At 50.0% G+C, this 13,841-nt stretch overlaps 3 protein-coding genes across 3 annotated transcripts; all 3 read right to left on the bottom strand.

The window, feature by feature from the left end:
* Window positions 1-724: 724 nt before the first annotated feature.
* Window positions 725-5,733, bottom strand: EDB91DRAFT_1338319 (CHAT domain-containing protein; the record flags this gene model as incomplete). Its single annotated transcript, XM_041325618.1, has 11 exons — window positions 5,549-5,733; window positions 5,375-5,491; window positions 5,256-5,280; window positions 3,688-5,186; window positions 3,177-3,662; window positions 2,461-3,133; window positions 2,376-2,427; window positions 2,201-2,314; window positions 1,963-2,118; window positions 986-1,928; window positions 725-926 (listed from the first exon to the last, which is right to left on the bottom strand). Exons 2-11 carry the CDS (start codon window positions 5,476-5,478, stop codon window positions 725-727), a joined length of 4,254 nt encoding a protein of 1,417 aa, XP_041173873.1. The 5' UTR covers window positions 5,479-5,491; window positions 5,549-5,733.
* An 887-nt stretch (window positions 5,734-6,620) lies between these two features.
* EDB91DRAFT_672081 (uncharacterized protein) lies at window positions 6,621-7,510 on the bottom strand. Its single transcript, XM_041328043.1, has 2 exons — window positions 7,199-7,510; window positions 6,621-7,144 (listed from the first exon to the last, which is right to left on the bottom strand). The coding sequence occupies exons 1-2, from the start codon at window positions 7,303-7,305 to the stop codon at window positions 6,628-6,630; spliced, it is 624 nt and encodes a 207-aa protein (XP_041173872.1). The 5' UTR covers window positions 7,306-7,510; the 3' UTR covers window positions 6,621-6,627.
* Window positions 7,511-9,961: 2,451 nt separating this feature from the next.
* EDB91DRAFT_1151602 (WD40-repeat-containing domain protein) lies at window positions 9,962-11,944 on the bottom strand (the record flags this gene model as incomplete). The annotated part of the gene is made up of 7 exons (XM_041319440.1): window positions 9,962-10,060; window positions 10,092-10,327; window positions 10,400-10,685; window positions 10,739-10,984; window positions 11,037-11,105; window positions 11,162-11,265; window positions 11,302-11,944. 7 exons carry the CDS (start codon window positions 11,942-11,944, stop codon window positions 9,977-9,979), a joined length of 1,668 nt encoding a protein of 555 aa, XP_041173871.1. The 3' UTR covers window positions 9,962-9,976.
* Between the last annotated feature and the right edge of the window lie 1,897 nt (window positions 11,945-13,841).

Below are 13,841 nucleotides of genomic sequence, written 5' to 3'. Positions count from 1 at the left end.
TAATGTTTGGATGTTTTCATGCGTGCTGCTTCGTTTGAAGCTTGTTCTTTTATTCCGCTGAATATTGCGAAACTCGTCATGCTTCATCACGTTAAGTATTCGCGTTCTTGGGTGTTCAGCCTCGTAACTACATTCGGTCCCGCCGTTACCTATACCCCCACGTCTACCTGCATATACACGCATTTTACTATGGAAATACACTACGGTCAGCTGTACTCAATCAAGTATTAACCCTCGCAGTTCAGAAGCACAAGCGATTCTTGTGTCCTCGCAATGTCCTCGTGCCATGCTTCTCGACGCTCATTAACATTGTGACCTCGATATCATATATGAACGAGAGGAAAACATTCTCGATGAGTTCACATACCAGTTTGCAGGTATGACAAGCTTATTCGTGCGTTCAGTGGATTCCTGATGTTAGTTTCTACATAGGAAGATTGGATAGGTAGATGATGTCAACACGTTTGACTATGTAAAAATTCCGCCAGACACGATCCGTCTGCAATCACTTCCCGCCTCGAGAAACCCCTCCTTAACCCTCGTACTCGTAGTTTTAGGACTTCGAATAAAACAGTCGGAAGTTTGAGGCTAGAGAACTAATTCATACTAAGTATCACTTGCCGCATACAGAACGGTAGAGGGTAAAACCAAGTGCGTAACAAGCAGTGAATAGAAGCAACAAGACCATGAGAGCGTAGACAGGGAAATTAGATAAGTGAGACATTCAGGCAGGAAAGTTGTGTGCTAGCACCATTGGCCCCGACTTTCGAGTCGGTAGCATTGGGCATGGCATGCAGTCGAGGGAGGTATGAATATTGTTCGGCATCCCAGAATCTGAGGCCCGCTCGTCTGGACTGTCAACGAGAGCGGTCGAACGATCTCTAGATGTAGTGTAAGCATGTAGTATGCCGACAAGGTATGGAATACTTACAACAAATGTGATATGTCATAATGGGTCTCAAATTAGACACCTATATGAACGAACACGATCTGCTGTTCCAGTGGAATCTTCTTGCGCAACGACTTCACAGCCTTGTGCAACGCTACCGCAGCCCGTTTGCAGTCCAATCTCCCTGAATCATCAACCATGTTGCTGTAAAAAGCAGACACGATCTGCAGTGCAACCTTGCCGTCGACAGACCACATAGAACCAATGACACTGCGAAATCCGGAGAATTGCATAGCCGCAGCGAGATGGATCAACTCGTCGTGACTAATTACATCGCCCGAGGTAGTGTGGCAGGCCGATAAGAATGCAAACTCTGGATTTTGGCAGTGAGATCGGATGATATCCTTGATCATCAAAGGCCCATCGCGCATCGCAAAGGAAGAATTGAATGGTTGCATTGGATCCGGGATTCCGTGGCAGGCTAGGTGGAGCCACTGAGCCTCGTTTAGTGCATTGAGTGCACCCTGGACTGTTGCATCGCTATCCTCGAGCGATGTGAAGGGGACGACGGACGCAAGACGCTGAGTGACGACGGCTACCTCAGAAGCAACATATTGGAGTTCCTTCATTCTTTCCGGAATCGCTTGACCAATGGCAACAAAATGTTGCATGGACGCATCTTGAGAGATTTGCTGTCTCGCCCGGATAAGAGTCGCTAAAGTTGGGGTGTAAGAGGAGGTGTAAATGCCCGACAAATCATCTCCCTTCTTCTCATAAGGTCCTGCTGCATGAAGCGGAAGCAGCATGAACTCAGCGGTAGGACACCACCAGATACGTGAGCCAGGGTGAACATTTAACTCCCTAAGAGTTTGGACCACAGGGTCAACAACATCGCTCCAAATCTTGCGGAGGATGCTGATAAGCTTGTATCGATGATCAGAAGAACCAAATTCCTTTGTGAGGGACTTGAAACTCGGAAGACAACTCGAGACTTCAGCCCGTGCGATAATCAAGTGGAACGTGGACAGGATCTTGTGCGCTCAAGATAATCAACGCATCACAGCTGTACTGACTAGCATTGACGATGATGACTGGACCATCTTCTGCCGCCTTCTGGAGGTCAGGGAACAGTGGATGTAGGAGGAAATGAGAAAAGTCGGGCAGGTTGCGGATGCGTGAGACGACATCATCCCATTGCATGGTTAGTTGCCGGATTTGCGAGGAATGATCTTCAGCAGACTGATCGAACGCGTTACGAAGATGATAAGCTGAGCTGCTTGAACTCGTCCGCCAACACTGCGCTGGTGTCACCTGACGCGTGAAGGTCGTCGAGTGGTGTGCGGAACCGTGCCAATTGGGTCCAGAATACTGCACGGCCTTGCTCCACCAGTTCCACAGCAGTCATCAGAGCACCACTGACGAACACTGCATGAGAAAGCATCCACGGCGAGAGAATGAGTGGCCCTCCTCACGGCATTGAAATCACGTGAAGAAGATGAGAAAAGAAGGACATGGTGATCCAGGAATTTCAATGCCGTCTGATAGGCAACCAATGCAGAGTCATGGTTTACCTTCTCAGCGGAGTCTGCCCATGACTTGGCAGCATTAAGATTGCGATGATATGCTGCATGTGGTAGTTGGGGGAGTTGCAAATACAGCTCAAAAGCTTCATCCTGGTCGGACAGGACGCCCCGCTGCTGGAATCTGTCCACAAGGGCGCGAGCAAGATCGTCGAGAGACGCAGATCGATCAGAATTAAAGGGGGGACGGAGTTCCAGCGCAGCCCGATGGAGGTCAATGGCCTCATCAAGGTCCGACAGGATGCTCTGCTGGTGAAATCTGTCCTGAAGGGTGATGGCAAGATTGAAGAGAGAGACGGATCGCAGAGAATGACCAGGGGGACGGAGGAGTAGTGCAGCCCGATGGAGCTTGATTGGCTCATCAAGGTCACACAGGGTATCCTTCAGCAGTAATCTGTACCGAAGGCTGAGGGCAAGATTGTTCAGAGACATGGATCGATCAGAATGACCTGGGGGACGGAGCTCCAGTGCAGCTTGATGGAGTTCAATGGCCTCCTTAATGTCAGACAGGATGTGTCTGCCTTGAAGGCTGAGGGCAAGATTGTCGAGAGATGTGCATCGATCAGAATGACCAGGGGGACGAAGGAGGAGCGCAGCCCGCTGGAGCTCGATGGCCTCATCAAGGTCAGATGAGACACCCTGCTGCTGGAATCTGACTTGAAGGCTGACAGCAAGATTGTCGAGAGACATGGATCGATCAGAATGACCAGAGGGACGGAGTAGTAGTGCAGCCCTGATGGAGGTTAATGGTCTCATCAAGGTCAGACATGATGCCCCGCTGGTGAAATCTGTCCAAAAGGCTGATGGCAAGATTGTTCAGAATTGTGGATCGACCAGAATGAATCGGGGGACAGAGCTCCAGTGCCCCCTGCTGGAGCTCAATTGTCTTATTAAGGTCAGATGGGACGCCCTGCTGCTGGAGCCTGACTCCAAGGCTGGTGGCAAGATTGATAAGAGATGCAGATCGATCAGAATGACCAGGGGGATGGAGGAGTAGTGCAGCTTTATGGTGCTCAATAGCCTCGTCAAGGTCAGACAGAATGCCCTGCTGTTCAAACCTGCCCAGAAGGCTATTTGCAAGACCATTGAGACATGTGGATCTACCAGAATGCCCAGGTGGACAAAGGGGAAGTGCAGCACGATGGAGGCTAATGGCCTCATCAAGGTCAGACATGATGCCCCGCTGGTGAAATCTGTCCCAAAGGCTGACAGCAAGACTGTTGAGAGACAGTGGATCGTTCAGAATGACCAGAGGGACAGAGGAGTAGTGCAGCCTGATGGAGGTTAATGGCCTCATCAAGGTCAGACATGATGCCCCGCTGGTGAAATCTGTCAAAAAGGCTGATGGCAAGATTGTTCAGAATTGCGGATCGACCAGAATGAATCGGGGGACAGAGCTCCAGTGCCTCCTGCTGGAGCTCAATTGCCTCATCAAGGTCAGATGAGACGCCCTGCTGCTGGAACCTGACTCTAAGGCTAGTGGCAAGATTGACAAGAGACGCAGATCGATCAGAATGACCAGAGGGACAGAGGAGTAGTGCAGCCCGATGGAAGTTAATAGCCTTATCAAGGTCAGACATGATGCCCCGCTGGTGAAATCCGTCCTGAAGGCTGGCGGCAAGATTGTTCAGATATTCATATCGACCAAAATAACCAGGGGGACAAAGCCCCAGTACTGCCTGGCGGAGCTCAATGGACTCGTCAAGGTCAGACGGGACGCCCTGCTGCTTAAATCTGTCTTGAAGGCAGATGGCAATATTGTTGAGAGACCGGCATCGGTCAGAATGACCAGGGGGACGAAGGAGGAGTGCAGCCCTATAGAGGTCAATGGCCTCATCAAGGTCAGACATGACACCCCGCTGGTGGAATCTGTCTCGAAGGCTGAGGGCAAGATTGTCGAAAGATGCGGATCGCTCATCACGTCTAGAGGGAGGGAGCTCCGCTGCCATTCGATGGAGCTCAATGCTCTCATCAAGGTCAGACAGGATGCACCGCTGTCGGAATCTGACTGCAAGACTGGTGGCAAGACGGACGAGAGACGAGCATCTACCAGAATGACCGGGGGGACAGAGCTCTAGTGCATTCCGATGGTACCCGATGGCTTCATCGAGGTCAGACGGGACATCCCGCCATTGGAACCTGTCTCGAAGGCTATTGCCAAGATTTTGGAGAGATGTCCATCGAAGAGAATGGTCGGGGGGACGGAGGCGTAATGCAGCCCGATGGAGCTTAATGGCCTCACGAAGATCAGACGGGTCGCTCCGCTGTTGGAACCTGTCTTGAAGGCTGATGGCAAGATTGTTGTAACTCATAGATCGATCAGAATGACCGCGGGGATAAAGTTGTAGTGCAGCCCGATGGAGGTCAATAGCCTCATCAAGGTCAGATGCGGCACTCCGCTGTTGGAATCTGTCTCGAAGGCTGAGGCCAAGATTGTTCAGAGACGTGATGCGCTCAAAATGACCAGGGGGGCGGAGCTTCAGTGCAGCACGATGGAGCTCAATGGACTCATCGAGGTCAGACGGGACGCCACACTGCTGGAATCTGTTCGCAAGGCTATTCGCGAGAGCGTCAAGACACTCAGACCGATCAGGATGCCCGGGGGGACAGCTCTGCAAGGCCTCTTGCCACCCCTCTACATTGTCTGCCACGAGGGCTCTCAAGAACGCAGGGTGCATCAAGTAGAAGAGCTGAACCAGGCGAAGACGCTGGTATTGCTACTGTCACACTGTGATGCGCCTCATCATTAGTATAAAACCCAGGTAAATAAGGTTGAATATGCACACGTAGAATGCAAGATTGCGAGGGAAGCTATAGTATGATACGGCGAGTTCTAGTTTCTGTAAAACCGTGTCACAAGGGGTGAGACTGGGGCACACTAGTACTACTTAGTAGTAGTACTCACTGTACATGTATACTGATCGTTGCTAAGACAGTCACATCAGCGCTAGCGCCGAGCGCTTCACCACTAGTGACTGTGAAGCAAGTTGCTGACACATCCTCATCCATTCGAGTCCGGAGTCTGCCCTCAAGTCTCTACTCAATCATTGACACAGCGGGGAAACTGACATTTTACCACCTTTTGCCGCCAGTGTAATTACATTCGAAAGGTAATCTAGAGTGCTCTGGAACGCTTTAGGCTAGGTCTGGAATGCTTTAGCCAGGTCTAGATCTGCTTTTGATTGAAGTCTTGCAAGAAGCAAAATGTTGAAACCCCCGATGTGTGAGAGTCAGATCTTCTGGAAAATCTTATGAACTATACCGACACTGGGTAGTCTTCGGCACCTCAGAGTAGGTGCCGTTGTGAGTTCGGCCACCACTTATGATGGCTTCTTGAACAGTCGGACATGTATCAAATTAGCTTGTGACTGTCGTGTAACTGAATAAAAACCGTCCAACAGAATCAAATACTCACCGCGCGCTTCGCACTTGGCCTGCAAACAAACAATTCGTCCAAGATTCTCATCTCCCTCCACTTCTCCCAAAGCATGCCAGCATCGACGGGTGAATTAGCAGCGCCCTTCAGATCCTATATCTAACAGTTCATGTGGAGACGCAGGTGGAAATATACTGGCATCTGAATTGCTGCCTACGCGTTCTTGTGTGCGTGCCACCTTCGTCATTCTTGCTTGATACTGAGTTTTTGTAGGCTGCTTTCCTCGCATATAAGGGTTACATCTTCTGCATGCTCTACTAGCAGTCATAATGCTCTGAACGTACTCTAACCCCTCGCTATCCAAATCAACGTCAACGAAGAACCCACCTGCTCCAATTGCGCCACCTCTGTCGGAGGGCAGCGTTGATTGGCAAGCGAACCTTCAACCTATTCAAAATCTTATGGGCGCGTTGTAGGTCTCATTTCTTCCTTCGTTACTTTCTACCTTAGTTCATTTCTCGTCGTGCAATTCTGATGCCTACGATGGATCTCCTCTCACCTGTCACACCCGTGGCCGCCTCATCTACCGATGCACGCATACCTCGTTCATCCCCTCCTCTTTCCTCCTTTTGCTTCCTGTGCTGCCTCTAATCGTGCTATTCTTTATCCTAGGTGTATCACCTTTTCTATGGACACATCCATTCACGCAAGTGCGGATCATACCCCTGCTCAAAGCTACAGTAAACGGTGGTATTATAAAGAGAAGTAACGCGAGTACTACCTTAGTCTGCGACGACATGTTCCAAACACGCTTCCCTCAAACTGAAGCTCCGCCGCCTGAATCGACTTCGACAGACTCGAAGACAGACATTGGGGCGCTGTGATGTGGGAGGTCGAATTGTGAGAGAATGAGAGGGGCCTCCGGGGCCTTCTTCCTCCTTCGTCGTTCGGTGCGCAGGATGATCCTGATGCTGCAGGAGCAGGTTCGGGTTTCGGGTCGGGGTTTGATGTTGGGGCTGCGTCTGGGAATACATTGGTTGGTGCGGGAACTGGGACGTGGAGCGAGATACGTTTGAGGCCTCCGGATCGTGCGCCGTGGATGAGGGCGAGGGATAGGTGGGGTGGGTGGCGAAGTGAGGTGCGCGTTTCTCTTTATACCGGTACATTTCGAACTTATAACTAACTCCATGTGCCCCCAGCAGCAACCTTACGTTTTTACTCGCACCAGGCTGGATATTCGTGGAGACAGGAGCGGAGACCGGATGTACTGGGGAGGTGGGTGTGTCTTGTTTCTGGTTCCTGTTCCGGGAGTGGTGATCCTGTCTATGGGGCGGGCAACAGTAAGTTTCATACGTTACTATCGTATCGTTCACGTTGTGATTGATGACCAGACGGCTGGATATACACGGATGACTATTGGGTCGATCTGCGCTGTATGCTTCTTTAAGCATGGAAAGCATCAGGCATGATAAGGCGGAGGAGGTTGGTGCGGAGGGTGTATTTGATCCAGCATTGGTTGAGAGTGCATGAGGAGTGCGGGGACATTGGTACGTTGATCATTGTATTACATATGACTGTCGTGACATAGTAGAATTGCTAATCATAATCATTTACAATTCATTCCTGGCCTGACTGGCGGTGATATGGTTCAAGTGGAGATAAGCACAGCTAATCGAATATAAACAGTAACAATGCTGTATCCTCTCAATCGAGGATCAGCGCCGTGTCATTGGATTCATACATCCAACACATAAAGCACTCGTCCACCTAGCCAGCTGGCCACCAAGAGAGAGCCCAGAAGATCCAACCGGTGAGTGCTTGTTAACTGTTCCCCAATAATTGATCGCATCAGAGCCAGATTGATACACCAGATGCCTTACGGTAACGAGCCATGGCTTCAGAATCTTTTGCAAAGCTCGGGGAAACTTCAACCCCTGCGCAAACCAAAGGATCAAGCCCGAAGCATACATTTAGGGGACACTGAGGACACTATACGGAGTTTCGTCTTCTTGCACGACAACGTCCACATCGTGAGTGCTTCGGAGGACGGCACGATGCGGAAGTGGAATTGCGACACAGGACTTCTTGTCGGAGAACCACGGGAAGGCATGGGGGGACGCATATGCGCGCTGGTGCTGTCGCCGGACGGGAAGACAATTGCATGCGGGAGGTATGACGAAATTGTTCAGCGATGGACCACAAACGGACAGATGATCGAAGGCCTTTGGACGGGTCATAGTTTGGTGGTGCGGTCGCTGTCGTGGTCTCCCAGCGGGGACCGTCTTGCAAGTGGGTCTAGCGGAAAACCCGACTCAAGTCCCTATCATTGTCTTGCCTCGACGTCAGCACTCTCATGTTTGACTGCCTGCTTCACCTCACTCACAGAGTCATCGCAGGTTGATGCCACAACCCCATTTTGGGCGATGGCATCATACAGGAGAGGCACATTGATCCATATGACAATTTTTTCCAGGTAAACTCGCATTTATCAGGCAAGGGCGCTAGTACTGATTATGAGTAGCAGAAGAAGCGTAAAGGCAAGCAGCGGGAAGAATCTCTTGCCAACATGCAGAAACCACCGCACGATGATACCGCTTCCCCTGCCGAGCTCGACAGTGAAGAAAATCGAAATCTCTGGAAACAATTAAATGCGTGCCCGAGGGAATTCCGTCGAAATGGCTCCAGCAGAGAAACGTCCCGAGGTGATTGAGGTATATGCTGTGCGTGGGTTCCAGGTGAGCTTCGGTTCTATCTTCTGCAAACTTTTATTCTTATTAGATGTGGAGACAACAGGGAATTTTCGAATTAACACCAAAACGCAAGAAACAGACAACGGCGGTAATGTGCAGCGCTCCTCTCGCTACAGCGCATATCATTGATTCGTCACAGCCGGGCCCATCATCGCAGGCTATAGTCGGCAGCGGAACTTAATCTTCGCAAGCCGCTGGAGGCTTATCATCGCACACGTCCCCATCACAGTTTGTCACCACCTCTCCCCACTCGTCAGGACTCAGATTTTGACTCGATACAAGGTCAAGAACGCCCCTAGCGCAATTTCGTACTCACTCAAACTCACCCACAGCGCCCGCACCCGTCACCTTCAACCAACCAGCATCAACGCCAGACGTGAAGGTCCGAGCAGGAGAAGACGAGGACGGTTGGATTCTTGGAAGTCCGGGTTCTACCCCGGTAATTTAGTATTTCACCATATGGCCAGATGCGGGGAAGGCACAGCGAGGAGGAAAATCGAGCTTACCAGGGAATCGAAGAGAGCAGCCCATGCTGCATTTCCGACGCGGGGCGTACCATATATCACGCCTAAAATTTCCAGCTGTGAGTATCCCTGCGCCCTTGCAATTGAAAGTGAGTATGGTATAACATATCCTAATTCATCACATTCTGTATGTTCTCTTATGTTTATCTTTGTGACTACATTCTGTACCGACTTGAAATGTCATCTGTCTATTTGGATCTTTGTACGCCTTGCACTATGCCGACCTACCGTGGTTGGCTTTGCACTTGACCTTCAGCTCAAAGCGGTTGTTTGAATAAATAGAAAACAAGGTTGAGTATTACCAGGAAGGCGAGTATGGAACGAGTGTGATTGTGATGGTCCTCTCGACCAGCTTTGAACGTTCCGTAAATTTCATCACTATGTCGATTTCACGACGTAGATGCTCTGCGTATACCTGTTGGGATGGTCGGTGGAAAAAACAACCTTCGAGTGGTGATAGGATCGAAAACATTATCTCGAAACCTGACGTAGAACAATAGAGAATAATGTAGACCGTCTTGGGGAGATCAAACTTGAGCGCTTGAGCTTGAAACTTGAAGCTTGAGATCTAGAAGTTGTCCATCGTTGTTTGGTCAAAGCCCTTGGATCCAAACAACGTTTCTGAGAGTTAGGCGTCACTTGCATTACAGCTGACCATGGTTAGGTTGCCACGGAAGAAAGCATGTGAACAGGGGAATAACCTAATGTCGATACCACCGGTGAATGTAGCTACGAGGCTACACATACGAGAATGTAAAGTGATGAATGCAGTTACTATGAGTTGTGAGCGGAAGTAAAAGGACCTCTACGAAGGAACGTACAAGCAAAGCATACATAAAAGTCCAGTTAACACCGCCCTAATCATCGTGGTAGTGTCCGCAAGGGAAACATATTCTGTCGAGGAATCTGTTGCAGCTGCCTTCTATGCTTGAGTCCGAGTCCTGAGCTGGCATGCTCGGTGTGATAAGTGACGACATGTGATGGGGAAGCGTGTGATGATGAACCTGCAGTGTCTTGCGGATGTTGAGCTCCGTGTACAGTTATACCTTGCGATGACGATATTGCCTGTACAGAGACAACTTGCGATGATGGACCCGCCTGTGAAGAGCTACTCGCGTGTGTTGCAGTGGCAAAGACTACTTGCGACGATGGACCCGCTTGTGATGAGGTACTGACGTATTCTGCGGCGGGAGTAGCACCGCTCGTAGCTGCCGATGCCTTTGTCTTGCGGACCCGCTTCATTGCGACGAGTCTCTGTCGTTCCCATCTTCAGCACGAACAGAATTGTAGACAAGATGGACTGAACGTTACCTGGAACCCGCGGACAGCATATACATCGACAACCTCGGGAGAGGGTTTGTATCTCCTCATTGGAGCCATTGTGGCAGACGGTGGATTCTTCCACCGACCGAGTGTCAGCCATTTCCAGCTAATGCGATTGTCTTCGCTGTCGAGCTCGGCGGGGGAAGTAGGATCATCGGGTGGTGGGGTGTGCGCATCAGTGGGAGGTTCGTCATCTTCGTCTTTGTTTGCTTTGCTCGCGTCGAGCATAGCAGTCGCAGAACACTGATGGTCCAATCATGATTAAGTGATAGTGTGAAAGCCAAGAAATAACTTGCCTGGTCGCTTTCCTCGGGATCTTCTCCTGCTCGAACCTTCCCTCCAGGTATCGGTTGGTTTGGCGTGGGATGCACAGGCGGGTTTTGATGAAGACGACGTGCAAAGAAACTGCGCTTGTTGCACTGTTCTGGAGTGGACTTGTTTGCTGGAGGGCGATGTCGAGAGATGATGTTCCGGAAGTGGTGAGCTGAGAATAGGTTGTGGAGACGGGGGCCAGATGATGCCAAAGGAGATGGTTCGGGAGACTGCGAATGATTACCGTCAGTACCAGCCTCGTTGCATGATAAAGAGTTTTACCTCAAAAAAGTTGTTGTATGGATCATCGTGCGCGTCCTCGATGATACCATCACCCCCCGTAGCATCAGCCTGTGACAAGTCCTGTGAGCAAGGCAAGAAAGGCAATGAAACATGAGAATACCGACGTCAAGGCAAGCGGATGATAGGGGTTCAGGTCGAGTGTCCTGCTGTGTGCCTTGACTGTGATCCTGTTGAAGTGTGGGAGCTGCGAGCTCAGGAGCTATATTGTCTTTGACCATCCAGAGAGTGATTTTCTTCCCTCCACCATATGCCAGGTGTGTTCCATCTCGAGAGAACGACACATAGTAAAGGTCTTGGCGCTCCTGCTGAAATGGTTGACCGAGTGGTTGATGTGACTCTGTGTCCCATAACTGTGTGACACTACCAATGCCCACGCATGCAAGGACATTGTTGTTGGGTGAAAGTGTGATGGAATACAAGAATCTGCCATGCTCGAAGCGATGGAGTAGTTCGCCTGAGGTGCTGTCGAAAACACGTGCGAATTCGTCAGAAGCAGAATAGATTTTGCTGCTGTCCAAAGACCACACCAACGACAACACCCAATATCCCAGGTCTTCGATGGGGCCGACAACAAGCTCGCCGGTCTTCGGGTCCCAGATGCAAAATGCAGCATACCCGCCTGATGCAATTCTATCTCCTGAAGGTGAATATGCAAGTGTAAGCACCCCCTTTTGCTTCGTCTTGATCGGACCCACTTCGACTTTTCCGGTTTTTGCTTCTCGAATGAGGATTCTTCCATTGTTGGACCCGCTGGCTAAATGGCCTCTGCTGGGACACCATGAGAGCGACCACACCCCATTGCTATGACCTGTCCAAACGTCTTCCATCATCTCTCCTTCAGTGTTCCATCGCTGAACACTTCCATCCTCCCTCCCGCATGCAATCATCTTCCCGTCCGGTGAAAGCGCCAGTGAATATATGCTTCCACCTTCCTCTTCCCATGGTTTCTCCAACAAGAAGTCCCGTATTGCAATTCCACTTCCGCATCGTGCCATCCTGCGAACCACTCACAATGTGGACGTTGTCGTGCAAGAAGACGAAACTCCATATATCCCCCTCATGTCCCTCAAATCCGTGCTTCGGAGTGGGTCTTTTGGATTCCGCTGGGGTTGAAGTTTCCTCAAGGGTCCGCCTTTCAGAGAATCTAGCAGCCATACTAGCTCATTACCATAAGCGTCTGGTAAATCAATCTGGCAGTTTGTGGTCAATTATGCGGGGGCGAAAAGTGACCAACACCACTGGTTGGTCTTGTAAGGCTGAGTGTGAGTTCGGTAGGGAATTGTGATCGAAACGAGATAGAAATGAGACGCGTTAGTAGGTAACACGAAGAGGGATTGGTCTAGGACTAGAGACGAGGACTTTCGAGAGGCTTTTCGGTCGTACTTGGAGCGGGGATCTCACTGTAAGATTTTGCTATCGGGATGAATGTACATGCGCGGTATATATATACGTTTTCAAATGGTTAACTAGGCCGGAATCGGCATGAAGAGCATATGGTGAGGTGAAAATACTCGGTCCAAGAAAGGGGTTGTGAAGTGTGAGCACAAGGTAAGATCGTAAAAGGAAATGAAAATGGAAGTTTGTAACTCGGATGCGAAGAGTAAAGTTGCCGGGGTGCGGTTCAGGACCGGTTCAAGGTATGACAGCCCGAACCCGAACACGAACCTGTTCATGATATCTCAAGGCCATCGAACACGAACATTAGCCAACGGTTCGGTCAAGAACCGGTCCTATATGGTGCTGTTCAGGTGCGAACCGGTTCGAACTTTTTCTACTACCAAAATTGAAAAAATAGGTATTAGAGCTACTTCACACCCAACTGCACTTCATTGACAGCGTCGTCGAGCCAACGTTGTCTCCGTGCAGCTTCCTTGGCTTCCATCTCAGCTTCGCGATGCCTCCGCTCCTTCTTGTACTTATTCTTTACAATTTGAATGTCACCAAAGTTTGCTGGAAGTAAACGTGCATGGCGTTTGGTATCTGTCAGCCCAGCATCCGAAAATGCACGCTCGCAAGGCACAGAGGAGCCTTGAATAGGGAGGTAGTCAAGGGCCATGTGGCTGAGAATCGGGTATCGCGTGACATTGGCCTTCCACCACTCGAAGATATGCTCTGCCTGGTGCTCTGGAGATGCCCGTGAGTCATTGACGACGAGTGGCTCCTCGATGTAAGATTTGAGTTCTGTGCGAGAATCCTTAGTGATGAGCTTTTCGCGGGCACACCGACCTTCAGTAACCCTGCTCATCAAACTGCCAAAACCATTGCTCGACTCAGAGCTACCGGGCTCTGTTGTTGGTATACGATTGTTACTAGTAGTAGCGATTTCCGCGCAGTGTTTCCGGCAGTACTTATCGAACTAAAAATCGTGATTAGATCTGATGTTTTCACAGAAGTCAACACATACCACTTTTTCCATAACAGCGAGGGCTTGTCATTGGCCATCTTCGGTCCATGCAACATTGAAATACTCATCCTTGATGCAGGGATTGAGATCTAAGATAAAATAGCAATCAGCCTCAAAGTCAACATAAGTGGTGTTTCAACGAACACATAGAAACAATGTATGCAGGGGAATTGTCGGTCTTATTGTAGTAGTGCTGCCGTGGTCCGGTCCAGAACCACGGTTCGAACCGAACTTTTGGTCCGGTTCTCCGTGGTTCGGTCCCATCAGCAAAACTCCCCAAGGTATATATAGATATATATACACGTGTAGCCCCTGTGACACACTGTAACGACTGTGACAAGTATCTATCATAGAGCGTACAATACATACAAATATACCGA

The sequence above is a fragment of the Suillus paluster genome (genome assembly GCF_016628075.1).
Source record: "Suillus paluster strain FC165 chromosome Unknown EDB91scaffold_58, whole genome shotgun sequence".
NCBI lineage: Eukaryota > Fungi > Basidiomycota > Agaricomycetes > Boletales > Suillaceae > Suillus > Suillus paluster.
This window is presented reverse-complemented; position numbering and strand designations above follow the sequence as displayed.

Coding starts and splice junctions, on each gene's coding strand:
- EDB91DRAFT_672081 (XM_041328043.1), bottom strand. CDS start 7,305: ATGCTTTCCATGCTTAAAGAAGCATACAGCGCAGATCGACCCAATAGT. Junction 7,145..7,198: donor GTGAACGATACGATAGTAAC/GTATGAAACTTA, acceptor CTCCCGGAACAG/GAACCAGAAACAAGACACAC.